The sequence below is a fragment of the Brachionichthys hirsutus genome, chromosome 16 (assembly GCF_040956055.1).
Source record: "Brachionichthys hirsutus isolate HB-005 chromosome 16, CSIRO-AGI_Bhir_v1, whole genome shotgun sequence".
Classification (NCBI taxonomy): domain Eukaryota; kingdom Metazoa; phylum Chordata; class Actinopteri; order Lophiiformes; family Brachionichthyidae; genus Brachionichthys; species Brachionichthys hirsutus.
In genome coordinates, this window is record NC_090912.1 from 10,169,415 (window position 1) to 10,194,705 (window position 25,291).

Genomic DNA, 25,291 nt, shown 5'->3' on the forward strand with positions numbered 1-25,291 from the left:
CTATCTAGCACGTTTGAGCGTCTTTTGATCAACTTGGACAACGACTTAGAATTTTGCAGAACCAGATTCTTTCAATCTCCATGAAGTGTTAAGCATTTAATACATTTATAATTTATTTCTGGATTATGTATATTTGTTGCATTTTCTATTGTCAGCTAGATCCAAAAACGGACTGGTACTGAACTAATGTTGTATTTCCCGAACAGTTTCGTGAGCGATGAGAGTGGCTGCTGGAACCCAGAGTAAAGGCTGTTAGAGACTGACTGTACTCCAGCTGCATACTGTATATGAGGGTTTACGCTCAGGGTCTAAGCATGCCAGTGCAGCAGAGGATTTGCCTGTGTATGTATGGGGTTGGAGCATAAGAGGACGCTCCTCTATGTTCCTTTAGGTGGTGTCCATTTTAAGGCTGTGGAGTCAATGGTCTTGCCATTACCACGTTTGATCTCCTTGGCCTTCCAGTCATCGATAAGGTCCTAAAGAAAGAAGGTGCACCTTGGTGATCGACAGCTAAACAGACACATGACAATAATTGTGACTTTTTTGTTTCCTACCTGTCTCTTTAAAACAAGGTGCTTTCCCTTCCAGTATTTTAGCATCTGGAGGGATTGAAGTGTGCTGACGATATCCACTGGATTCACTGCGGTCTCCTGGCTAATCTCTGAACACACAGGCGGCACAAGAGGAGATCAGATTGATGGGATCACAACTGAAATGAACTGACAAATGAGGATTTTGCCTCAGTCCTCCGAATGTTTTTGGTGTGACCCAGTTTTGCAGGCGTTTCTCTCGTCCACCCACCTTTATTCATCATGTGAACAGTGACAATGTGGTGACCTCAATGCTCTTTGATTCGCATGAATGCCAGCATGCACACATCAACTCCCACATTTACTTTCAAAATGTGTCAGCCTCTGTGGGGCTTTCAGAATACCTTCTCATCTTTTTCATTTCTCTTTCCTTCCTTTTGGAGAATGTAATCAAGTTCCTACCTTTGATAGAGATCTCCTTGCCCTGAAAGTTGTTCAGATAGCGCAGCAGCACCTCCTTCCAGTAACTTCGGTAGCTGATAAGTCCCAGGTCAGACAAGGGGCGCTCAGGTGAACCCACCTTCTCCTCCACCTTGGACAGCAGGTAACCTTAGAGGACAGATTAGACGGTGTGGCTGCCGGCTGTCACTTAATACTTTCTATTTATTTATTTAAAAGGGACAATGCATATTAATGAACATATAAATGTAAATATGCCAGAATTAGCCAAAGGCTACTTTCCATCGATTACTAAGCAGACAGAGAGGGGTCTAGAAATATGATCCAAAAACTGTAATAAATAAACAAGTCTTTGTGGGGGATCTTTTCCGCAGAAGAGCAGCTGCTTCAGACAGCCTCCTAGATCTGGTGTCACTGTGCTGTGTGAAAGCCCTCGGCTAGTATTTAGAACACTGAATCAAATACACACCGAGTGCCTGTACTCACTAAAGTCTATGAGCATCTTGCCATAGCCCTGCCTCATGTACTGTGGCATGGTGAGGATGCAAGACACGTTGTAGTTCAGGAAAGAGTTTTTCTCCTGCAGAAGAAGCAACAACCTGAAATGTGATCATCTGACAGCCAGGATATTTTTATCAGTACACACATTTGTCAAATATCTTTATTTGAAATTAACTTAATACTCCCTAACTGGAATCCTGCTCTTATCGTAATCCAGGTGCTTTCTCAGATTACCTTAGAGAAGTATCCAACCAGATGGCAGCCCGTGTTGTCAGCTTCCGTCATGACATAAAAGAGGAAGGGTTCAACGTCGTAATACAGAGTCTTGTGGTCCAGGAAGAGTTTTGCCAGCAGACACAAGTTCTGACAGTAAATCTGTGATGAAGAGAATCACAGACGTTGTAGTTTTTAGAGGGAGAAGCTCAGGAGGTAATGCCACCAGTGCTGGCCTATGACAGCATATTGATTACTGTATTGATTAACTATAAGCTTTGTTAAAAAGGAGTCTTTAGTCAGGGAGCTGATTCCACAATAAAGGAGCTTGATAACTGAAAGCTCTGCCCCCCTGTCCGCCTTTGGAAATGTTTGGAACCAACAGCAGGCCAGCATTTTGGGACAGCCGTAGGGGGGCAAACATCCAGGTTATCAATGCCTGTAACAATTTACGCATGTTGAATGTACCACTAGACGTCAAAATGGTCACAGGTTAGAGGATGACAAATCTGGGGAGGACAAGTTGTGATTTAAATGTCCCGATCAGGGCGCGATGGCCGTGACATTACCACTGTCTGCAAAAGTCTGCCGGTGCAAACAAAAACGTAACCCCAGAGTTTTCAAAGGAAATGTCAAATATCTAAATCTTTTTGTCTCCTTGGTCTCTGTGACAGGCATCACATCTTTGGTCCTCCTGTGTGTCTGAATGTGACTACTGACAATGCTGCTCAACGTCATGAGTAGGAAAAGGTTCCTGCTTGGAGCCCAGTTGAACCTTCTGGGACTGGGCTGTTGAGCAGTGCTCCTTCACCTTGTTTTTCTTTCCATCCACCTCAAAGACAGAGATGTTCCCCTTCCTGTAGATCTCATCGCCTGGAGGGTGCTTCCACACACACTTGGCCTTAATGGAACACAAAGAGGAGAAGGCAGCAGCTGTTAGTTTAGATACAAGGGAAAAGCATTTCCCCCATTAACTGCACAAAGTGGCCACTCTGGACTGGGATACATTTCCAAAAGGTCTCTGGTCTCTAAATGAGGAGCTCACAGGACACAGATTCAAAACGTTAATGAGTGTAAGAGATTTTCAGACAAGTAAAGTCTAGAATGAGTGAAGCTGAACACCAACGGATCCCCTCTGACGGCTCGAGGATTGATTCCCAATGACAATGATTGATTCCCAATGACATCAGGTATTGAGCTCGTGATTTAGAGCTTGACCTAAAGTAACAGTCCAGATTATTTGGTGCTACAATCTATTAGCACTTTACTACTACTACTGTACTTTCGTCTTATCCCATCAGGGATCGTCACAGAAAATCAACGTTCTCCACTTCACCCTGTCCTTTTCATCGTCCTCCCTCACTACGTCCATGTATCTTCTCCTGGGTCGTCCTCTAGCCCTGTTCCCTGGCAGTTCCATCATCAGCATCCTTCTACCGATATAGTCCCTGTCTGTCCTCTGGACATGTCCAAACCATGTCCAAGCCGCTCCTCCTCCACGTTGAGAGCAGGCAGATGAGGTGGCGCGGGAGAGAGAAGTCTGGGCTTCCCTGCTTAGGCTGCTGCCCCCGAGACCCTACCCTGGATAACCGGTTTGAAGATGGATGGATGGATGATTCAAAGCATTTTTATTCCATCCTGAGTTTATTCGTGGATCATTGCGCCGTGTGTGTGTGTGTGTGTGAACTGAGTCTCTCCCTTTTGCTACCATTTCTGAGAGAGCTGTCTGAGACAGGAAAGAGGGACACTGTCCTGCACCATCTGTTTGCTATTTTGACCAAAGACTGTCACAGATATTTCATATAAGTGCCTGAGAACTGCGTTAATGTGGAAAAAAGGGTAGAATATGGGACCTTTAAAACACAATGCACCTTAAAGATGATAGGCAACCATTCTCTGATTTGTAAAGACGTGCAGATGCCTCCATAAATAGAAAGGGTTGTCTTACCATGTGCCGGCGGAGAATGGTTTGGCTTTTCATGTACTTCAGGCAGAACTCACACATGTACAGCCTCCCTAGGCGGGCGTACTCCTCTGGGTATGGAGAGTGATACCAGGTGTCCAGCTCGTAGCGCCCAAACACGATGTTTTTTATCATGTTACTGCCTTCTGATACCCGACCGGCCAGACGAAGCTTCTCCTGTACAGATTAGGATAGGAGGGAGAAAAAAATAGGGTAAGGGGAAGAGATTCAAAGAGGAAAGGAGGAGAATAAATAAATAAAAACTTCAGTGGGAGCCACAAACTCAAAAGAGAAAAAGTTAATTAAGTTATTTCAAACAATGAAGTACCGGCACAAAAATAAGATGAGGAACAAATAGGAAAACGCTGGATAGGAAGGAAAAGAAAAATAAAGTTCACTGTGAAAAACGGAACTTAAGACTTCCATCCATCGATTTTACGACTGCTTTTCCACTTTGCGGGTCACGAGAGTTGCTGGAGCCTATCCCAGATGGCTATCGCCGAGAGGTGGGTTACACCCCGAACGCGTTGCCAGCACATCGCAGGGCCACACAGAGACAGACAACCATTCACGCACACACTCGTACACTACAGACAATTTTAGAGTGACCAATTCACTGAAGTGGGAGGAAACCGGAGAACCCGGAGAAAACCCACATGGACATGGGAAAATTCGAACCCGGCGCCTTCCCGCTGTGAGGCAACAGCGCTACACACTACGCCACCGCACCACGATCGATAGATGATGATGACGATTGTCTCATGCATACGGAAAGATTGCCCGGCATGAGACCGGTCCGTGGCAGGAAAAAGGTCGGGGACCGCTGCAGTAAAGTATATCCTTCACGTTGGCCATTTTATTTTTGTCCGACTTACCACCAGGTGTCCGGAACCAATCTCAGTCGTAACTCGGATAGTACCTGTACTTACTTAATATAGTTAAAACCAATCAATCCAAGGAATGCAAATCTGGTGCTCGTTTAGGGGATTGTAGATGGAGTATTTTTAATTAACTGAGATTGCTTAAAGTAAGTCTAATGTAAAATTATCATCTGAATTTGAAACAAATAAACAAAGCAGAAGAAAAAACCAGCAGAAAATAACAGGGAGTGTTTGTAGTTTGGACAACTACCAAAAATGTCTCAGACTCCTGGTGTGGCTGCACGGAGGGTTTGTTCACCTAAACACAGAAGAAAGGGAATAAAGGAAAGGGCAGGAACGGAAACAAAAAGGATAAAGAGAACTCGGGAGGGTGGTGATGATGAGTTTTCTCTCTTACAAGGTCATCCGATGCACGTGCCTGCGCTTTCCTGAACAGCTCGAGGTCGTAGTCGCTGGTGATGTTCTCTAGCAGCGGCTCCCTGCTTGCCCCGTGGCTCTGACGGTGATCCTGGCAGCGAGGGCAGAAAGGCAAATATAACAGGGAGGTACGTGACAGAAGCAGGGACATAAAAGACACACACTCACCATGTACTTTTCCTTCTGCTCCTTATTGAGGCTGGAGTTCCGCGTCCTCCTCAGCTCTGTCACCTTCTCCTTGTAGCGCAGCTGATGCCCTGCCGGGGCCTGAGACCGCACAGATCCAACACTTTCACAGACAGCATTTACAGTCACATGTCACCCATTAACCTTTTGAGTGGTGACAACGGTGGAACGAAACAACACATCACAACCTTAAATGTAAATATCTAATAATATTTTATTTAGCAGTGGATGCCAGATGTTTCTGTCACCTGGTTCCTTGTCGAGTGTCTGTTCTCATCCTGGCGGTGTGACAGCGTCCTTTCCTCAGCATGTTTGTCACGCGTCGATACCTTGCCCTAACAAAACATCGACAACGTCCGCCTCAAACAACTCAAAGACATCCCCTCACAGCAGAAACTTCACAGCAGCCAAAGTTCCTGGTGGCTTCGCAAACTTCACAACTTTGCTTTCAGTCTTCTGGTTTCGCTAGGTTTCATTCAGTAGACACTGAGGCACAGATTTTCACTTTATAAACCGAAATGCAGGATGAAAAACAGACAACCTCCATCACAAGAGACTGCACGTAGTGCTGTGTGTGTGTACCTTGCATTCATCAGCAGAAAGATTGTGGTAAAGAGGGCATCCCGATATGGAGAAATGTCTCTCGTGTCTCCCCGTTAGATGACCTGTAGAAAAGAGATGAAGAAAGATGGAGGGAAAGGGAGGAGTGTAAACCGAGAGCTCGGGGTTGGAACAGCAGAGCAGGAAATGCTGCAGTCTATATGCCCTCACCCAGTGAGTTGCACCCAGGTGTGGGACACTTCATGTTGAAGTTGTAGCTCTCGTGGAATCGTCGGCGTTTGGGTCGATGAGAGAGATCGTGGGCGGCAGCCTCTTTGAGTGACAGCTCTTTAGCCAATCGCTCGTCTTCTTCTTGTGAAACGACTATATCGTTGCTGGAAGACACGAGGTCGTTGCCAGGACTGGAAACCTCAATGTCGGACTCTGAGGACAGGGCGTTCCCTGTTGGGGTGCGAGGAGGGGTCTCGTCCCGGTCCGCCCCCTGCTTTAGGTCTGTTGAGCCAATCAGAACGAAGGGAATGAGACAGAAAATTGGAATAACACTGAAAATTAGCAATCCCAGAATAAAGCAGGTTTATTCATCAGAAAAGCTGCTTATGTATACAACAATATGGATGATGATGAATATATTTATTAGATAGAATGTTGGAGTACAAGTACAGTCACACAGTAGCATGTATTACAGTACAAATACAGTCAAACATCCTGTCTAAGACGAGCATTTTAGACACAGTAACTATAGTAACTATAGTGAGTCCGTATACTTACACTACAAGAAAGCTACAGAAACTACACGTCTGCTACCTGTGAACTCAAGCTTTATTTTGCTTTAACATGTGAAACAGTATTTTTGTTTGGTTTGCAAATTTGATTCATATTAGCTAATTTGTTTTGATGTTTGCTCCTCCCCTTTTGTCCTGAGCTGCACAACTGTTAACAGTGTATGATTATTTCATTTATGTAGGAGTTTCTTAGAATTTTGACTCATTAAATTATACAATTGAATGAGCATACAATATAAACACAGATCCATCTATTTTTAATTGATGCATATGACTGCTTCCTGCTGTGTCTGAAGTTAGACAACAGATTCTTTATTCATCCATCTCTGTGACATAACAGAAGTCCAGGATATCAACTGAGCTACATTTGTCTTTAGGGCTCAGAGAATTCATTATAAATTAATAAATGAAAGTAAGTCCAACTCATCTTTATATCATTCCTTCTCTTCTCTGACCTCAAATTTCCTCCTCAAGATCTATTTGTTGGTTTTTGTTTCCTCTCAATTCGGTGCGCCCCATCATATTGATAAAAACTGTTGAAAGTAGGGATGCATCGATCGATCGGCTGGCTGATCAAACGGCGCTGATTTCCTTGATTTTGCGGGATCGGCCGATTCCTCCATATGAAACCGATCTTATCCACCGATCTTATCTACCTCCGCAAAGTTCTGAAAGTCAGCCACTGTCCCCTTCTGCTCTGCCATGAGATCACTGACAGGCCCGCCTTCTTGCCTGAGCCTCTCCCTTTTGTCCTGTAAACCATTGCAAGTTATTTTTAGATTAAAAACTTTACATTGAAATATTCACAAAGCTTCTGCATTTGGGTATTTTTTTCTTTTTGCACTACAAAAAAGAAAACTTAAAACTCAGGACACCTTATTGGTGGTTGAGGTTGTTTTGTTAGTTTGTCCTGTAGATAGTTAATTTATTTAATTACCTCAAACCTTGTGTTTCCCTTGTATTTGTAAAAGCAAAATACTGCTGTAAACTTTATTTTTGGTGAGAGGCCCAAAGTAGGTCTGTAAGTGTAACCTGTTGCACAAGTTTTGTTTGTCTTCAATAAAATAATTTTTGAACATTGAAGGTGTATGTTGTCAGTTCTTTAAAACAATCGGTATCAGCCAAAATCAGAAAGATTGGTGATCGGCCAGAAAATTGCCATCGGTGCACCCGTAGTTGAAATTCTTCTAAACATGATGGAAAATCTAGGAAAAATAAAAAAAAACAGGAGGCAATACAATACAAGTCTCACCATTTGTCTCATTATCTGAGCCGGAAGACCTGCTCTGACGTGGTGGGTATGTTTTAGCTCTAGTGTTTGCTGCCCCCTGCTGGCTGCGTGTGATCCTGCGACCAGAGGAGAAGACGGACGCTGCTGCTGAATCCAGGCCTTCCTCAGGACCAGGGTCTGCAGGAGAACTACTCTGAACTGGGCTACAGTTATCTGGGGGGGAAGAGAGAGGAAGGGAATAAGAAGAAGAGAAGATCAGAGAAGGGAATACACAAGAGAGAAGAGAAGGGAAGAGCACAATCAGGAGAGGAGAGGTTAAAATTCTAAATTGATTTCCTACAACTGAGCAAGCCTTTAACCGAGCAACTCCAATCAAACAGGTAAGAAGAACATGCTGCTCTTTCTAATTGTTCTGAAGAGGACAATCCTTTTTTGAGGAAACTAAACTCTGTGTTTAGTAAGCCTGCAGCAGCAAAGCGAGCTCCTCCCCATAATAAATCACTGAGTAAACAGCGTCTGTCTCTCTAGCTCTGCTGTAAATCCCGTCTGGCTGCCACAGCAGAAGGACGTCACACATGGAGCGGGAGTATCGAGTGTTGTTTATGTGCAGGGGCGGGTCAGGCTCTCTAAATCTATTCATACTTTGAGGCTAGATAAGTATAATAGCCACACTAAGTGGAGGGGGGGGGGGGGTATAGTCTCTCTGTTGTCCCTGAATACAAGCACCTGTTCTTGTTCAGCCGGCAAATAAAGACAAATTGTATATGCAAGTGTCTGGCTAGACAAGATAAAAAATAGAATAAGAAAAAAGAATAAAATAAAATAAAATAAAAATCAACTAATGGTGAGAAGAGGGCTGGGCGATTCACTGAAAGTGCATCCGAAACGACATTTACAAACATTCCAAAGACTTCATGTTTCTTGTGTCAGTTAAAGGTCACACATTATACTCTTTTTTCCACAAGTTAACGCAGTTCCCCAACACTTACATGAAATAGCTGTGACAGGCTTTGGTCAAAATAGCAAACAGATGCTGCAGGACAGCGTCCGTCTTTTCTGTCTCAAACCGCTCTGTCAGAAACGCCTCTGAAAATGAAACCGAAACTACGTTTATAGCGGGCACACGCGCAACTACACGCTACCATGGTAACTGGTGAGGTGACTGTTTGAGCACACACTGAAACATTTTTGCCAATTTTCGCCAGAACATTACCACCAAAAATAAACGTTATCCACCTCGGTTCTTCTTCTTCGCCTCACGCACGAGCCACATGTAGAGCGTGGATGTACGGAGCGCAGACATGGGGAGAGTGCACACACACCTTGTGGACACCTTACTACGCAGGATTGACTGGATGGTTTAATTCAAAAAAAAATTGGGTTGGTAATGACCCGAAACCATCAAATATGAATGTAGAAACATGGGAAAAGTGATTTTTTTTTTTCATAATATGTCCCCTTTAAATGGCAAAAAAAATTGTAAGATGATCTTTTGCAAAATAAAAGAGGCTACCATGCATATACTGTATAATATATTTATGTTTACCTTGTGAGCTCCGGCTGAGGCGCAGCGACGCGCGAGTCAAGCGAGCGCTGCTGCGCCTGCACACACTCTCCGTACCATTGGCTTGTTCAAGATCAGCAGAAAAGTCTGAATCCTCCGTCCCGTCGGAGCTGCTGCCTGGAGTCCTCTGGAAACATCAAATAGAGGCCCGTTATTTAACTCCCACATGGGAATGATTGGGGCTATAGCGCCGAGGTGCAAGAGCTCTCATACCCCATTGGAGAGCAAAATCTGGCATGGGGTAAGAGGACTCATTGAGGAAAACAAAAGTCTGATCAGGGCCTCTTCCTTCCTCTGGAATAACAGCCCACATATGATATGATATTTATCTTCAATAAAATAATAATAATACGAGAAAATACATTCAAATAAAGCTACATAGTATAAAGGAAGTCAATAAAGACATATACATGTGCAAAGTGTTTTAAAAAAGGCAGAAAGATCATGAATAAATGAAAACGTGATTATACTGATACACGTAATTATTAATGCATAAAAATATGGACATAGCAGATGCAAGATTTAAAAGAGAATTACAACAAAATACAGAATTATAATACATAAGTATGAAGATCACACAATGTTTGTGCATTTTGGTTGTATAGCTTCAATATAATTTTATTTTTAAGGTTGCTTGCCTAAATAATAATAACAACAATAATAACAAACATAATAACAAACGAATGGAATCGATAAAAATATTAATCTACACAAGAGCATGGCCTCCAAGCGCGCCGTAATTGTGTTTGACAACTCTACGAGAGGCTGAGCATGTAATTTACATACATCCAATTACGTTGAAGAGAAGGCGTGGCTTGTAGAAGCTCGACCAATGAAGCCAACGGTGAACGAGGACCTGGCCAATCACTGCGTTGTTTTGGTGCGGAAGCTTCGTCCCATTCTAATACTCAAACATGTACTGCAAAATGTACTGCATAAGTATAACCAAAAATTGAAATGAAATATTTTAACCCTCATGATTTAACTCTTACTGGTTATACCACCAAGTAAAGAAAAGTGAAACTTGATATATATAAAAAAAAAACCCGACTCATTCTTTCAGACAGAAACGAACATTGGCTATCGCAGATTAGCCCATTTACCACAACACAAAACACAGATCGGTGTTTGATTCTGTTCTGTATCTACATCCTTTAGAGTCACAGGTCGCTTATTTTTCCACAACATGCGAATTTTACCTCTACGTCGGCTAACATTAGCTGTGACGATATGTTGTGTGTCCGAACTGCAGTTTGCCGTGACGCGTGAGTCTGCAGACAGCGTGCGCAGACTCGCTTACCTTTCTCCGAGGCATTTTCAACAGCGACGTGCCAAATGTAGCGAATTATTATCAGCTTTTGATTGAGTCAACTCAGCTGAAAAGAAGCACTTCTGTTTGCCTGCACTTCCTTGTTTGTACAGCGCAAACTCGCAGGATGTTAGGGTCCGTTGACTAAATGCCTCCGTGTGAAACATATAGCAATGGTGGAACGCAGTTTTTTGAATCTTGTTTTATATTTTTGTATTTACATTACCTTTGATTTATTTATCCATGTATATATATTATTATTATTATTATTATTATTATTATTATTTACATTTAGATTTATTGTTGGACTTTTTGGTCCTGAGGAAAGAGCGCCTGATCCACACCCCGGATCAGTAGGAGGCGGTAATGCGCCCTCGCAAAGGTGGCCCCGCCGTTAAACACCAAATAGAAGAAGAAGCGCTATCTCGCCGTTTTTGCCTTGGACTGACAGTTCAGTAGCTTTCCTGCCTGTCCTTCATCTTTAACCTCTCCCCTTGATACGTTTATAACTTGTTAGAATAGTTACATTGAAGCCAGAAACGAACGTAAAACGCAGCAGCGATTTGTTTCCTTTTTGGTTTAAATAAATATTATGGCCGGCAGCAACATTAGGACTGTATATGATATTTTTCAAAGCATGGAGTTCGGACCGGCCGCAGCTTCCTCTTACGCCGTTGCACAGGTAAATAGTCTCAACCTAATTCACTGCAAAGTAGATTATTCCACGGTTGTGGTGTCCCCCCCCCCCCCCCCCCCCCAATGGGTAAATGGTAAATCTAACTTGAGTTTGATTGGACCCATGTGAAGTTAATTTACTGTTGGTTAACTAACTCAAGGCCGACATGTGACAGACTCTGTACGGCAAATAGTTCAGCGTGAAGACACAGAGGCTGGAAGAAAACATATTCAATGCGATTCTTTTGCAAAATAAACAATCAGCTCTTCTCAGAATGCATCAAATCACACAAGTTTCACAACGCCACAGACACTGTCATATGTTTTCCACAGTCAACACAAAATGCTGCTGTTATTACTACTTTAAAGGGGACATATTATGAAAAAGTCACTTCCCTTTTTTCTACACCATTATGGTGACTCTGGGTCCTTATCAACCCCAAAACGGCTAAATAAACCATCCAGTCAATCCTTCGTAGTTTGGGTAGGTCTGTAATCAGCTCCTGAAACACGTCTGGAAGAAATTGCGCCCCTTCTGAAGTCAGACGGGGCAAACACTCGTGCGTCCATGTGTCTGCGTTCTGCTCGTCCACGCTCTACGGCATTTTCCCTGCATAAAGTTTATTTTTGGTTGTAAATGTTCTGGCAAAAATGACTTTTTCTGTTTCATTTTCTAGCTAATTTTTACTTTGTTTAGATAGGACAGCTGAGATTGTGACGGGAAATCTGGAGAACGAGTGGGAGGTTGACGCGGCACCACTGCAGCTAACTGGTAGCTTTCAGATGTAGCTGTATTATCTGCCCGTATAAATAACTGCTGCATCTGTAGCAGAGGTTTCAATTTATTTTTTCTTATGTCTTCCATCCTGATGATTGGAATGGGGATATAAAATAACGTTTCTGAAACACTGCTGCTCATTTTGTTTTAAGATGGTGAGAAAATTGGAAATCAAATCTAGCAGGATACCTGACGAGGCAGTCCGGTCATTTTTGCTGAACTTGCTCCTAACAACGATGTCTGGTTGTCTTCATGTTGTCTACTTCTTCTTCTCCTCCATCAGGCCTGGTTGGATCACCATTCTCTTTCTCTGGGTCTGTTCATCGACGGACGATTTGTCTGTCCAGCCGACAGACAGAGTTTCTCTGTGGTTGATTCTAGAGGTGAGAGCAGATGAAATGTTCCGAGGAGCAGAAACATGGATAAGAAATCGGATCTTCCCGTCAGATTAATCACATTCTTAAACTAGAAAAGCACTCGGAGAGGGCAGACCTCCGCCAAGCAGCTCATTCCGTTTGTATTTGGATTTACACCGTCCACATGGTGATCTGGTCATCATGGTCCACATGACACACTGACAATTTTGTGTAATTATAAACACTTATTAATGAACCGGTTACATTTACCAGCTTTGTACTTACTGAAAACCTTCAGTAAACTTGATTCGTTTGATAGATCCTGACTCATTATTGAATAAACACCTCCAACACGAGATATAATAAAAGAACCGGGGGAAAAAGGAGAAACCTAACAGCTGGTGCCGTGACCCGGATCTCAACGGAGGTGGCAGCTCCTGTGCTGGGCCGGGCAACATCTGTAATGCGCATTTTGAAAAAATACTATTGTACTAATACAACCAATAATTACTGCACAGAAATATCCCAAAGTGCTAAAATAATAAGCAGAAAAGACATTTTGGGCCTGTGGCGATGCCAACGCACTTTTAATGGGTTATAAGTATAAACTGAGCAGTGATGCAGGTACTTTAAAAACTGTAATGCTGCATGTAATAGGCTGCATGTGTAGGTCTGCATATCACAGAAGAGTAGATTATTAGTACGTGCTGAACTGCTCCTGATCTGACTGCATTGTCTCATGTCTTCCTCCTCCGGTGCCCCTTGTTCTGCCCGTCTTCTATGTCTGAGGTCTTAACTGCACAGATGTTTTGCTTGCAGGTGACTCTGTGTGCAGCGCAGTCTGCGCTGTGGAGGAGGATGTTTCCCAGTGCGCCTCCTCTGCTGTCAGCGGCTTCAGGGTGTGGAGTGGCCTGAGCTGCCACCAAAGGGCCAGAGTGCTGCTCAGGTACGATAAACCTAACCCTGGCGTCTGAGCCACTGTCTAACGCGGAGATGTTGGTCCGCGTGCTTCCGTCCAATAGGCTGGTGAGTGTTCTCGGGCAGCACGGACAGTGTTTGTCAGAGCTGTGCGAGCTGTTTGGCGCCTCCTGCTCCGCCTCCACCGTCATTAGACTGCTGCAGTACTACAGCGGCTGGGCTCAGCTCAGAGGCACCCTCATCACCAATTGGACACCTCTGGGTGAGGCGAAGAGGGTTGCAAATGAAAAGCATTTGGTTTCATGTTGTTTTTTAAATGTTTTATGTTTTATCCCCCCCCCCAGGTGTGGTTGCAGTAGTAAACTCTGATGACTGCTCTCTCTATTCCCTTCTGCTCAAAGTCCTGCCAGCGCTGGCCATGGGTAACCCACTCGTCTTCCTGCAGTTATTCACCTTGAGTGTTGTACTCTGTGTGTAATACTTTGTGTGTATACAGTTCCTCCAAAGAATGTTGGAGAAAACTACTGCTGCTTTATGTATGGCCCTTAATTTCAAATGTGCTTTTACGTGCATAAACACATGAACACTCGTTCTCATCAACCAGTATGAACATTGCTGATTAAACTTCTTAATTTTTCTGTTTAATAATGTTGTTGTTTTTTTTATAATTGAACATTTTTTAGGAAACTCTGTCATTGTTGTCCCCGGCCGGAGAAGTGCCCCTCCAGCCCTCCTACTGGGTCAACTCTTTATGGAAGCAGGGCTTCCTGCTGGGGCTCTGAATGTTTTAAATGGAGGTGACGTTTTACTAGGTGCTAAAGTGGCTCAGAGCCCCGGCGTCAGCTATGTCACCTACAGCGGAAACAAGCATGTGTGTTTGATCCCTCTGCGTATTTCTGAGCACCTTCCTGTACATTGGAGCTAAAGTTAATGTCCATTTCGATGCTCCTCCCCCTGTCAGGATGCGGCGATGCTTTGTAAAGCCACAGCAGGGATGGGTGTTCCTGTTTCTGTCTCCCCCTGCATCGGAGCTACGTGTCCCTTCATTATCTTTGAGTCAGCTGACCTTGACAGCGCAGTGGGAGGAGTGATAGAGGCCGCCTTCAAAAAGAAGAAAGAGGTGATTTGCACAAATCTAGATAAAGTGGATAAAGGATGCCGTATCAAGCAAGAATGCCACCAGCCCATGACTGGATGGTGTCTCATCTTGTCCAGTCAGCACGCCACTTCTCTCTAACAGCGATCTCCCCTTCTTCCCTCAGATGCACTGGCTGTTGTGTGTGCAGGAGAGTGTGCTGGACGCTGTCCTGGCCCTTCTCAGGCTCCATGTGACCGGTATGAAGTGTGTGACCCTGGACAATGATGAGGACCGGCTTGTGGTGGACGCTGCAGTGCGTGAAGCTCAACAGCAGGGGGCAATGGTTAGTCTGACGTTTATGATGAATGAATGAACTTATTGCATCGAACGCAGTTATAGTAATACCGAATCGGTCGAGGCCCAGGTTAACGGCGACAGCCGGCGGCGTTGTAAACCCACGGGACGCTGCTTATAACGTATCGATGGAAGGATGCTCAGGATGGAACGGCCAGGGAACAGGGCTAGAGGACGACCCAGGAGAAGAGACATGGACGTGGTGAGGGAGGACATGAGAGTGGCTGGTGTTGGGGAGGACGATGCAAAGGACAGGGTGAAGTGGAGAAGGTTGATTTGCTGTGGCAAAGCCTCAGGGGACAAGAAGAAAGTCCAGTAGCAGTAGAACTTACTTCACAATATGGATATATAACCCATATTTACTTTGTCAAACTGTAATCATTCCGTCCATCATACCACAGAACCTTGCCCTCATCCTGATTTGCAGCGAGGGCTACAGCTTGAATTGAAGTGAGTCTCAGTGTTAGCATCGAAGCTGAAGTGATTCAAGTCAAACAGACTCTGACTTGTAGGACAATACTTTTGACCTCTTGTCCAAGATGCGCCTTCAATGAAGAGCTGAGGTTTGTAAATGAAATGTAGATTCTGGAAAAATGGAGTGAAGAATTGGAAAGTTCCAGGAGGTCAAAATGGAGAACAAACGCAGACCAAACGAATGGAAATGGAAATGTTTACGTAATTATCTGTAACCTGCAGCTGTTTAGGACTCTTGCTTATTATTTACATATTTTCTTTCGCTGTCTTCCAGTTGGTACAATCCTGCGCTGCCCCTCCTCCAGGAGCTCAGTACCCTCCAACGGTGGTCTGTGGGGCGGCCCCCTCCTCTCCCTTTGTGGTCAACCCCTCTCCTGGACCTCTGCTGCCTCTCCTGACCTTCCGAAGCAACATAGAAGCAGTGACCCTGGGTAAGAAAGCGTTTTGTGGCTGTAAATGTAGGACTGAAGCTCTGTGGTTTCACTCATCAGCCTGATGAACATAAACAGAAGCATGTTTTTAGTCCTTCAAAGCTTAGTGTGAGACATGTGCAAGACATGATTTGTTGCATTTTATCCTCATTAGTTAATGGCCACAGTGGGGTCTATTCTGTTCCACATCACGGAAGATTTTTCTACATTTTATTGCTAAATTCCATTGAACTTCAGACCGTCTGATCTCCGCAGGAAACCACAGTCCTCATGGCCAGGCAGCTTCCATTTGGACGGAAGACCTCACCCTCGCTCTGGAGACGGCAAAGAGGTCTCTCACATTCACATACTCTGTAACATGTCTTTCTCTCAGCATCCTCATCTTTCTCTTCATCATCTGCCGCAGCTTATAACATAAATTCTTCCTCCTAACCAAAGTGCATTTCATCAATAATGCAGATGACTCATTGTTATCCTCATAAAAGTCAGGGATCTTACTTTTCAAACCCAATTCTTGCGTCCGATGTCCGACGAACTGTTGGAAAAAAAAATTGATTTAGAAGCATCTGATGCCATTGAAGAAAATGGCGTGTGTGTCATTTTGTTACTTTGACATTTGACTATTGGTAGCCAACCACATGTGGCGCTCAGGATCAGCACTGGACAGCTCCATATGTAGTCGGCAATATATGGAGCTGTCCAGTGCTGATCCTGAAAGTGACATATTAGATGTTAATTTATTCCCATCACAAACTTTGGTTCATACTTATCATTTCTCTCATTTACAGTATGGCTTTATCTCTAACAATATTTAAGTTACTTTATTTTACTGTAATTACTGTGGCAGCTAAAGAGTTAAATAAATAAATGGTTATTTAACAGCATGTTAAGGAGTAGTTACATTTGTTTTACATTAGATTACATTACATTTAGTTACATTTTTACTGTGTTACAGTTTACATTTGGCCTTTGGAGGGCAAACATAATGCTAACGTGGCCCTTGGAGAACATGAGTTTGACACCCCTGATCTACATTCTTAACCACAGCATCAGCAACGACGTGAGGACAGTCAGGAAGAAGCCATAGATGAAAATGGAGATTAAAATCGACGGGAGAACTCTAGATTTGGTTGTTTTGTTCTCTGTGGCGTCTGCGTCGCCATGCCTACAGAGAGAGAGAGAGAGAGAGAGCGTCTGCTGTAAAGGGCTCCGCCTCTCGCCAGCAGCAAGCTGAGACAGACTCCGGCAACTTCCCTGATCCGCTAAACCCGAGAAAGCGTTGGAAAATGAATACAAGCTATTGGAAGAGTCATTGATTTAAGAATGTACGGTAAATGACTTTATTCACAGATCTCCCTTCTATCACATCGCATCCACATTCTGATGCTGCTACCTGAGCCGGTCGGTCACAGCACACAGACACACGCATCCGCTCACCGGAGCTGCCAATCCGAAGGCAGCGTCTCCATCGGTGGAACGTGGAAAAAGAAATGAAACTCTTATGCAGGTTTCTACAAAGCGGGACCCTTGGCCATCCCAACTTTATACATCAAATTAACCATAATAAGTAACTATTCCCTTTGACATTTTGAATTCTGTTCAAATTTTGTTATTTGCCTTTTAGCGGTAATTATCATGCAAATCGCATTTTCTGAAAGCTGGTTATTTTCAGTGTTTTTGGGGAACATCAGATTTCTTCTCTGCTGGAAACTGACTTGGATGCCAGTTATGCTCAGCGTTCTTTTGAAAACATGAATGTTTTATAGTTCCATTTAAGCTTGTGGCTGCTGCCATTTATCAAATAGTGAGAAATTTGACCTCATTTACAGGACAGAACAAAATCATTTCTAAAAATAAAACAAATGGTGTGCACTCAAAATGTTCAACATTCTTATGCTTATCTTTTACTTGCGAAGTATTCTGGGATTTATCTACTACGGCTTTTAGTCTGCATCTGAAAACATTTAATCCGGAAGGTCGACTGTGGGGCTATGAGCATTATTCCTCTATCCCCTGACTATCCTTCAGGGGGAATTGGAAACTCTGGTGTGAAAGGATCTTTTACTCCCTACTGATCTGCTCTCTTTCCCCTCTCTCTTCAGCCTGTCCGTTGGCTCAGTGTGGGTGAATTCTCACTCTGTGTCGGATCCCTGCATGCCAGTCTCGGGTCACAAAGACAGCGGCTCCTGCACTGACGGAGGACAGGAGGTACGTTACTTGGGTTAGGGTTGTAAGTAGCATTAGCTCGTTAACGTAGGACATGTCAACTTGTTGACTGTAGTGCTTTAGAAACGGTTACAAGTCAATGAGCAAAGCACTTAACACGTTAAATTTAAAATGTACTCGTTGGTAAAGTTTAGAAAGTCGTTTGCTCTGTTTTAGCCGCTCAGTGCTCTCAATGTTAGAAGAGGGTGGACAGGAAAGCCTTCTAATATTTGTGTTTAATTTTGGTATTTTTAGTATTAAGTGGTGAGATAGAGGAGAAGGAGAAGTTCTTACACTCCACAGGTAGGAGGTGAGTTAGAGGAGAAGGAGAAGTTCTTACGCTCCACAGGTAGGAGGTGAGTTAGAGGAGAAGGAGAAGTTCTTACGCTCCACAGGTAGGAGGTGAGTTAGAGGAGAAGGAGAAGTTCTTACGCTCCACAGGTAGGAGGTGAGTTAGAGGAGAAGGAGAAGTTCTTACGCTCCACAGGTAGGAGGTGAGTTAGAGGAGAAGGAGAAGTTCTTACGCTCCACAGGTAGGAGGTGAGTTAGAGGAGAAGGAGAAGTTCTTACGCTCCACAGGTAGGAGGTGAGTTAGAGGAGAAGAAGTTCTTGCGCTCCACAGGTAGGAGGTGAGTTAGAGGAGAAGGAGAAGTTCTTACGCTCCACAGGTAGGAGGTGAGTTAGAGGAGAAGGAGAAGTTCTTACGCTCCACAGGTAGGAGGTGAGTTAGTTTATTTTCACTTTTATTTTCACCCTTCTCTCATCTCTCAGGGTCTGTACCAGTTCCTGTGCTCGTCTGCTTCCTCCTCTCCTCTTCTACCTCGCTCCTCTCCAGTCTCTATGGACTACTCAACGTTTGGAGCAACAGCAGTCCCGCCTGTCATTCCTATTGGTTCAGGCCATGCCAGGTGGGATTTCGGTGCTTATTGTGCTTTAAGGCATGTCTATCAAGTATTATAAAGGATCATATCTGCATATAATATATTAGTGTTTACATACAACATTTGAGCGGACACCTGTCTCATTCCCTTCCTCTCTCCCGTCCTCTCAGTGCTCCCAAGTCCTACCTGCAGTTGGTCGGGGGTAATGCATGTAAATCAGTGTCTGGTGGCAGTGTGGCTGTGCGGGCCGCAGGTGGAGACAGTGTGCTAGCCTATTGTCCAGATGGAGGCAGGAAAGATGTCCGTAATGCCGTAGAGGCTGCTGTCAAAGTCCAGCCTGGGTGAGCTTTGGCACACCTTCACACACACTACGGAGAAACTTTCCAGCGCAAGCTAGAAAAGCACTCGGAGAGCACAGACCTCCGCCAGGCACCTCCGTCTCCCTATGTGGCCCTACGTCAGGGTTGCCGTGGGTTTGTTAAAGCTAGTAGAGTGGCTCCTCGCTATATTGTTCATCTTTCGCGGCCTCGCTGTTTCGTGGATTCTTTTAATGCGATATTGCATGTTTGTTTTTTTTACAGTGCTTGAACGCGCATCGTGTTTTGCTGTAGCACAGCCACGTCAAATCAGGAGAGGATGGACCTTACAACAGTAAAGATTAACAGTTAACACAACTTTATTGATACACACAAAACAGAACAGGCTGAATAAATGTAACGGCTACGTGTCTTTAGATATTTGGGGCTAATTTCATGTTTTAACGCTATTCGCTAACTTACCAAACATCTGTCCTCTCACACAAACTTCGGGACGGAAGGAAATGGCGCGTCGGGTCGAGGGTTTTGACTGACAGCTCACGTGTCCAATAGCATTCAAGAAAGGGACCAGAAACGTTCCAAGCAATTATGAGAGAGCCAATTAGAGGGCGCAGGGGTGGAAGTCATTCTGGCTTTAACGTGTACAATATAATGTGTGTGGTAAAAGGTTTATTTGATGTGTATTTGTAACAGTTTTTTTCATCCATAAATCGGGTTTTCAATGTTAAAATTAAATATTTTTTTACTGACTCCATTCTGGATCTTATTCCGATGACATTTGGTGGTTAGATAGAGGCCCCCACCTTACATGACGGTGTCAAATTCCATAAACACTGGTCAATAATCAACCGGGATGTTGAGGATAAAATGTTAACGAAAATCTCAAAGTGATCCAGAATCCAGGATCTCTTCTGGATTGCCACCAAAATGTAATCCTTTGTTTCTGGTAACATTCCCAACATTTCCTGAAAAATGCAATCAAGATCCGTCCAGAACCTTTTGAGTTATTTTGCTAACAGACAGACAAACGCCGGCGATTAGATAACCCCCCGCCTCGCCTCGGCGGAGCTAAGCATAAAAAAAGTCACGTTGTGTTTTTTTCATTGAGTGACTCATCAGAATTTGTGTTTTGTGTTGTCAACTAATCGGAATCTTTTGCTTTGCTGGTAAATTTTTTTTTGCAATGATTTGCATGTGGTAATAATTGTGTGGTTAAATAGAGATATTAAACATTCAGAGTAGACGTTTTTTATAAAAATGCTTCGCACTTTGGAATCCATGCGGTGTGTGTTTTATCACCATTCAAAGTTCACTTTGACTCGTTGACCATGTCACATAGAGTATAACAACAAGGTGCTTTGAACATGATATCAGCGGTCTGGCTGTAATAAAATCCCATAAAGATATAACTCTTCTTATCAGTACATATGACCATTAAAATATAAATCCTTTAATGATTAGACTGCAGGGCATTTACAATTGAACTTTTTACTCACATAAGATAATTAAATCTAACTTGACAAAAACATAGAAACTTATCAGCATTTTTCATCAGTTTTATTTCTATTCACATCTTTCTCCCCTTTAGCTGGATTAGAAAGGGCCTCTCTGTGCGGGTTCATTCACTCTATTCTCTGGCTGGAGGCCTGGAGGCAAAGAGGCGGGACATAGCCTTGTCAATCAGTGCTCAGACCGGTGTTTCAAAGGAGGAGGCTGACGAGGAGATGGAGCTCAGCATCAACAGGCTTCGTGACTGGGCAGCTTACTGCGACAAAATCCAAGGAGGAAGTCTGGTGGGGATTTAAAAAATCATGTCTGAAGTTTCTAAAAAAAAAAAACCCATCTCTAATAAACAGATTAGATTGTTAGAGGCTTGGCATCATTTTCTAATTGTTCTATCTCACCCTTTCAGCCTATGCCACAGTCTGGTTCTGCGTTTTCCATCCCTGAAGCCCTGGGAGTTGTGGGAGTGGTCCTCCCTGACAAGAATCCCCTTCTCTCTATGGTAACAGTTCTTGGTGCGGCCATTGCCACTGGCAACGCCGTCATCATGGTCCCCAGTCAGAGATATCCCCTCCCAGCTCTGACATTCATTCAGGTATTTGCTCTGATGGTACATTTGTGACCACACCTATCCAGGTACTCCTTGTTTCACGAGTTTGTTACAACATTCTATGTTTGTTCCACCATCTAGCATTAATTACTACAATGAAAAGGTGAATTCAACAAAACATTACATTTTTTTAGCACTTTCAAAGTATTAAATATTCCTGACAACAGACTCATCATTACTTAGAAGCAGCATGATTGGACAAGTGTCTTAATGTCGGTTAGAACCGAAACCTCCAGACACGAGTCTTTTGTGTGACAAGAATTCTCAGCCAACAGTTCAGTTTTAGTAATATTAACTCTTGATGGCTTCAACTTCATCCTTATTTAAACTGGCACATTCCCAACACTGTCTGTTTCAGTTTTGAAAAACCAAATCGGTAGTAGATGGGGGAAAAAAGCTCACATTCACATTTTCTATAAAAAAAAAAATATATATATATATTTTAAATTGCTATAATTGGATGTAATATTTATATAGCTCATGCCAATCTTTTTGTCAGAACATTTGAGGTTTGACAGTTCAATACAGCTGAGGATTGTCTGAATAGAGGTTGAAAAAATACATTGACTCCACCGCCATGTTCATGGAGATGGCACTGACTTTACCCGTTAACATGTCTAGAAACACTGATTTAGTCTGAACAGCACTTCTCTTCCTCCTCCTCAGGTGATCCAGTCCTCAGACCTCCCACCAGGTTTGGTAAATATTGTAACTGGCAGTCGAGACCAGTTGACAGTTGCTTTGGCTAACCACAGTGTCATCAAGGCCATCTGGTATTGGGGCAGTGCTGAGGTGAGGAGTCTTCCCGAGTAGGTTCTTGTTTTTTTCAGCTTTTTTTTCTGCATATAAGCTCACAAATCACTACATTTATAAAGTCAGTCATTGTTCCAGTTATTATGCAATTTATTTTCAATGTGATTGTGAGCATCAGCTGCCCTCTTGGCAGACGAGCCTATTGTGTTTTTTTAAGTTCTGTTTCTTAGTTTGTGCCATTGAGGGCTGTGCACACCCCGGTGAAACATGAAACCAACAAGACGGTGAGCTAGACGGGAACCGCTCGTCTGACAAATCCCAGTCAGGCTCACTTTATCCATCGAAAAACGGAACCCGAATCCGAACCCAAACCCGTCAGTGTGTGGTGACACCTGGGTTGAGCGGCGGTCGTCGGTCCGCTTCGGTAGCGCCAAATCTTCAGCTCCGTGATTTCACCGTGATCGTTGATGATCGTTTTGAATAACAGAAACATTCGCCATTATCCCTCCTCCTCTCTCCGTCCTTCCTGCTTCGTCTGATTCATTACATTCTAACGACCGACTGCGATCACCCCCCCAAAAAACAGCAGCACTGCCCCCCAACAGGGGTGTAGGTCACCATTACAGTGGACAAATGTCCGCTTTATGTTCGATAAACGAGGTGCCGCTGTATTAATTTCTGATGTCTGACTCTGAAAGCGGGATTCGGTTCATCTTTGGTATTTGGTAAAACTTTGGCCACTTAAGAAACAGACAAAACTCGTATTAGTCCAATCTGCCACAACATTATTATCTGTCTCATTTCCGGCCATAGGGCTGTCAGTACCTCCAGTACACCTGCGCCAACCCCCTCAAAACCCTGTGTCTGGAATGCCAAAGGGACGAGGAGGGCAAGGATGGAGGAATGGACTGGACCCGGTGTCATTCTTCACTCCTGGAAGAGATGTGGAGAAAAGCAGTCCAGTGGAAGAGTGTCTGGATTCCAACAGCATAAGGAGACGGAGGATCCGAGGTGTAGATGCAGAGAGATGCAGATATGTGTTTTTTTAAATGCGAGTACGGGATGTAGAGTTTAACTGACCAGTCGATAGACATGAAGAGAAGTATTGTAAGAAGTAATGGTGAACAAACAACTGATGGAGCCACTTCCTGTTTCTACCTGTTAGTTACTGCTGGTAACTAACAGGTAATTAGAGGTAATTTCAATAGTATGTAAAGGGTTGAATGAGCTATTAGGTGAAGGAAGTCTAATTGCCATTGAGAATCCAATTACAGATGCATTCCTGAATTTTTAGTCACTTTCTACCCCTGTCTTTTTCCATTTTTTTGCATTTGACATCATACCCCTGCTAGCTCTATTGCTAATATTTTTCGCATTATTGTTTTATCCAGGGAGACATGCATCAGAAATTTATTCACATTGTTAAGTGATAAAATGTCAGAGATAGATGGTAGAATCACCGAACTTAAAATGTCTTCTTTTGTCACTGATCTTTAACTTCTTTCCGTGACTTTAACTTTCATTCATGTCAACGAAATTAAAGTGTGCCAACATACTGTACTGTATAACTGTTCACTCTACACCAAGTCTTCTTTTAGCCTTGTTTTGTAAGTAGAAACATTCATTCATGTTTCCACAAAATCAAAGTCTACGAGCCATGATTAAAAAGATTTACAGTACCGGTACTTGTTTGTGTATTTGACCTACATTAAAATAACTTCTTGGATCCTGATTTTTACCCAGGTGTCGTACCTGAACCAATGGCTGGGTGTTGTGACGCCCCTGTAAAAGAAGTCAGGGCCTTGCTTTCCACCTCTTCCATATACAAGTTGGCTACTATCGGAGATACCGGTGAACCCATTGCACAACCGTGTTTCTGCCTGTAGTAGTTTTTCTCTGTACTGGAAGTAGGTGGTGGTCAGCCTACTGACCAAATTCAAGGATTCGAGGACAAATTTCATGACTGCCAGGGAGCATTAGCATTCATAAAGAGAATGCTAATAGTCCTGGGGAGTCTGATTGCCTTGGTGGTTTCGGTCCCTTCGTTGTTCCTTTGTTTTCTGCTCCGACAGGAGTATAAGCATCTGGAGCCTCGGCCAGTCTCAGAACTGAAGAAGCCTCTTGGATGAGAGATGAAACATCTTCAAACAAACTTGAACAAGTCGAGTTGATTCTTCGTTTTTTGCGCTTCGTGATTTACCATGACCTGGATGACTGAGAACCTACAGTCATATCTTATTATTGCCCAGTTTAACCTTGGAGGCAAAGTTATTCAGCTCCCTTATTGGTACAATAAAACCAACACAAACAAGAAGAGTTCAAATGGCTCAGTACAACAGATGGCCCTTTCCCAACATTCAGTACAAAATGTTATTTTCTTGAATACTGCAGCCTCTAAATGACTCAGACATTGAAAACATTTCCAGCACCGTGCTGTTTTTATTACTTCCTCAAAATTAAATTAGGCCGAAAACCGGTTCAAACCAGCAGAGCACTGAAAAAAGCTTCCAGATATTTCCTGTCGAAAAACAAAAAGTAAAGGCGGGGCTGTGGAATGCTGAGTCACAACGACACAGCACAATCTCTAGCTGAGCCTGACACAACTGTTGCACAAGTGAGACTAGCACTAAAGAGATCTCCGCGGGTGCATATTGCTGAGTCACTGGCTACATAGAACATGAGAACGCCAAAAAATACACCTAAACCTGCAAGAGAACAGCAATTAAAACGGATTAAACCGGAGGCCCTTGGGGAAAAGCATATTGTAGGGTGTTCTGGCAAGTGAAGCAGACCTGAGCAATCATCCTGATTTGAGAAGCCTGTTTGTGGAGGGATAATACATGATAAAGTCGTTTTCACTGAAACAGCATTATGTTAGTGAACTAAATAGAAACTAGATAAATGGGAGCGAAAATAAATACACAATAAAATGTAGTGCATAGACTAGATACTTGGTCAAAGTATAGTTAAATGTGAACATCTGTGTATGATGTCTGAGAATTTAACATTTCATGTAAGATTTAATTTGAAAAATGAGGCAGTGGTAGGATTCAGAGGACAGAATCATATGAAGAAAGCTAGTTCAACACACCCTGTGAGTTCACCTGATGGAAAAAACGTGCTTCAGAGTGCTGTGTCATTTTATTATGGTTTGATAAGCTCAATAAAATCAAATATAAGTCATGTGTTTCTCTGAACCCACATCAGAAACAAATGGGCTGTTTGCCACAGAAGCTAATCATTAACATAGCTTGAGATATTATTTTAGGATCAGTCCAACAGGTCATCTGAAAATAATTCAAACTATTCTTTTCAGGAGGCCAAATGACGAAACAACTTGCTCTTTCATTAACAATGTAGA

At 43.3% G+C, this 25,291-nt stretch overlaps 2 protein-coding genes across 2 annotated transcripts; one reads left to right on the top strand and one right to left on the bottom strand.

Moving 5' to 3' along the window:
* Positions 1–351: 351 nt before the first annotated feature.
* On the bottom strand, positions 352–10,679 carry LOC137905601 (histone acetyltransferase KAT7-like). Its single transcript, XM_068749843.1, has 15 exons — positions 10,589–10,679; positions 9,271–9,415; positions 7,746–7,937; positions 5,922–6,203; positions 5,733–5,815; positions 5,399–5,485; positions 5,133–5,231; positions 4,945–5,055; positions 3,652–3,843; positions 2,515–2,604; positions 1,725–1,865; positions 1,476–1,569; positions 993–1,139; positions 555–661; positions 352–476 (listed from the first exon to the last, which is right to left on the bottom strand). Exons 1-15 carry the CDS (start codon positions 10,601–10,603, stop codon positions 378–380), a joined length of 1,884 nt encoding a protein of 627 aa, XP_068605944.1. The 5' UTR covers positions 10,604–10,679; the 3' UTR covers positions 352–377.
* A 510-nt stretch (positions 10,680–11,189) lies between these two features.
* aldh16a1 (aldehyde dehydrogenase 16 family, member A1) lies at positions 11,190–23,599 on the top strand. Its single transcript, XM_068750084.1, has 17 exons — positions 11,190–11,279; positions 12,334–12,433; positions 13,226–13,352; positions 13,429–13,586; positions 13,669–13,746; positions 14,008–14,195; positions 14,286–14,444; positions 14,587–14,745; positions 15,505–15,661; positions 15,917–15,992; positions 17,764–17,869; positions 18,638–18,774; positions 18,918–19,088; positions 20,653–20,857; positions 20,977–21,162; positions 21,844–21,969; positions 22,744–23,599. The coding sequence occupies exons 1-17, from the start codon at positions 11,190–11,192 to the stop codon at positions 22,921–22,923; spliced, it is 2,403 nt and encodes an 800-aa protein (XP_068606185.1). The 3' UTR covers positions 22,924–23,599.
* Positions 23,600–25,291: the final 1,692 nt, after the last annotated feature.

Excerpts from the sequence above, each read along its gene's own strand:
- LOC137905601 (XM_068749843.1), bottom strand. Across the intron at positions 7,938-9,270 it reads CCTCAGCCGGAGCTCACAAG|ATAACTGTAGCCCAGTTCAG; the intron begins GTAAACATAAAT and ends CTTCCCCCCCAG. Across the intron at positions 662-992 it reads CAAGGAGATCTCTATCAAAG|AGATTAGCCAGGAGACCGCA; the intron begins GTAGGAACTTGA and ends CTGTGTGTTCAG.
- aldh16a1 (XM_068750084.1), top strand. The coding sequence starts at position 11,190 with ATGGCCGGCAGCAACATTAGGACTGTATATGATATTTTTCAAAGCATG. Across the intron at positions 14,445-14,586 it reads CCTTCAAAAAGAAGAAAGAG|ATGCACTGGCTGTTGTGTGT; the intron begins GTGATTTGCACA and ends TTCTTCCCTCAG. Across the intron at positions 14,746-15,504 it reads CTCAACAGCAGGGGGCAATG|TTGGTACAATCCTGCGCTGC; the intron begins GTTAGTCTGACG and ends GCTGTCTTCCAG.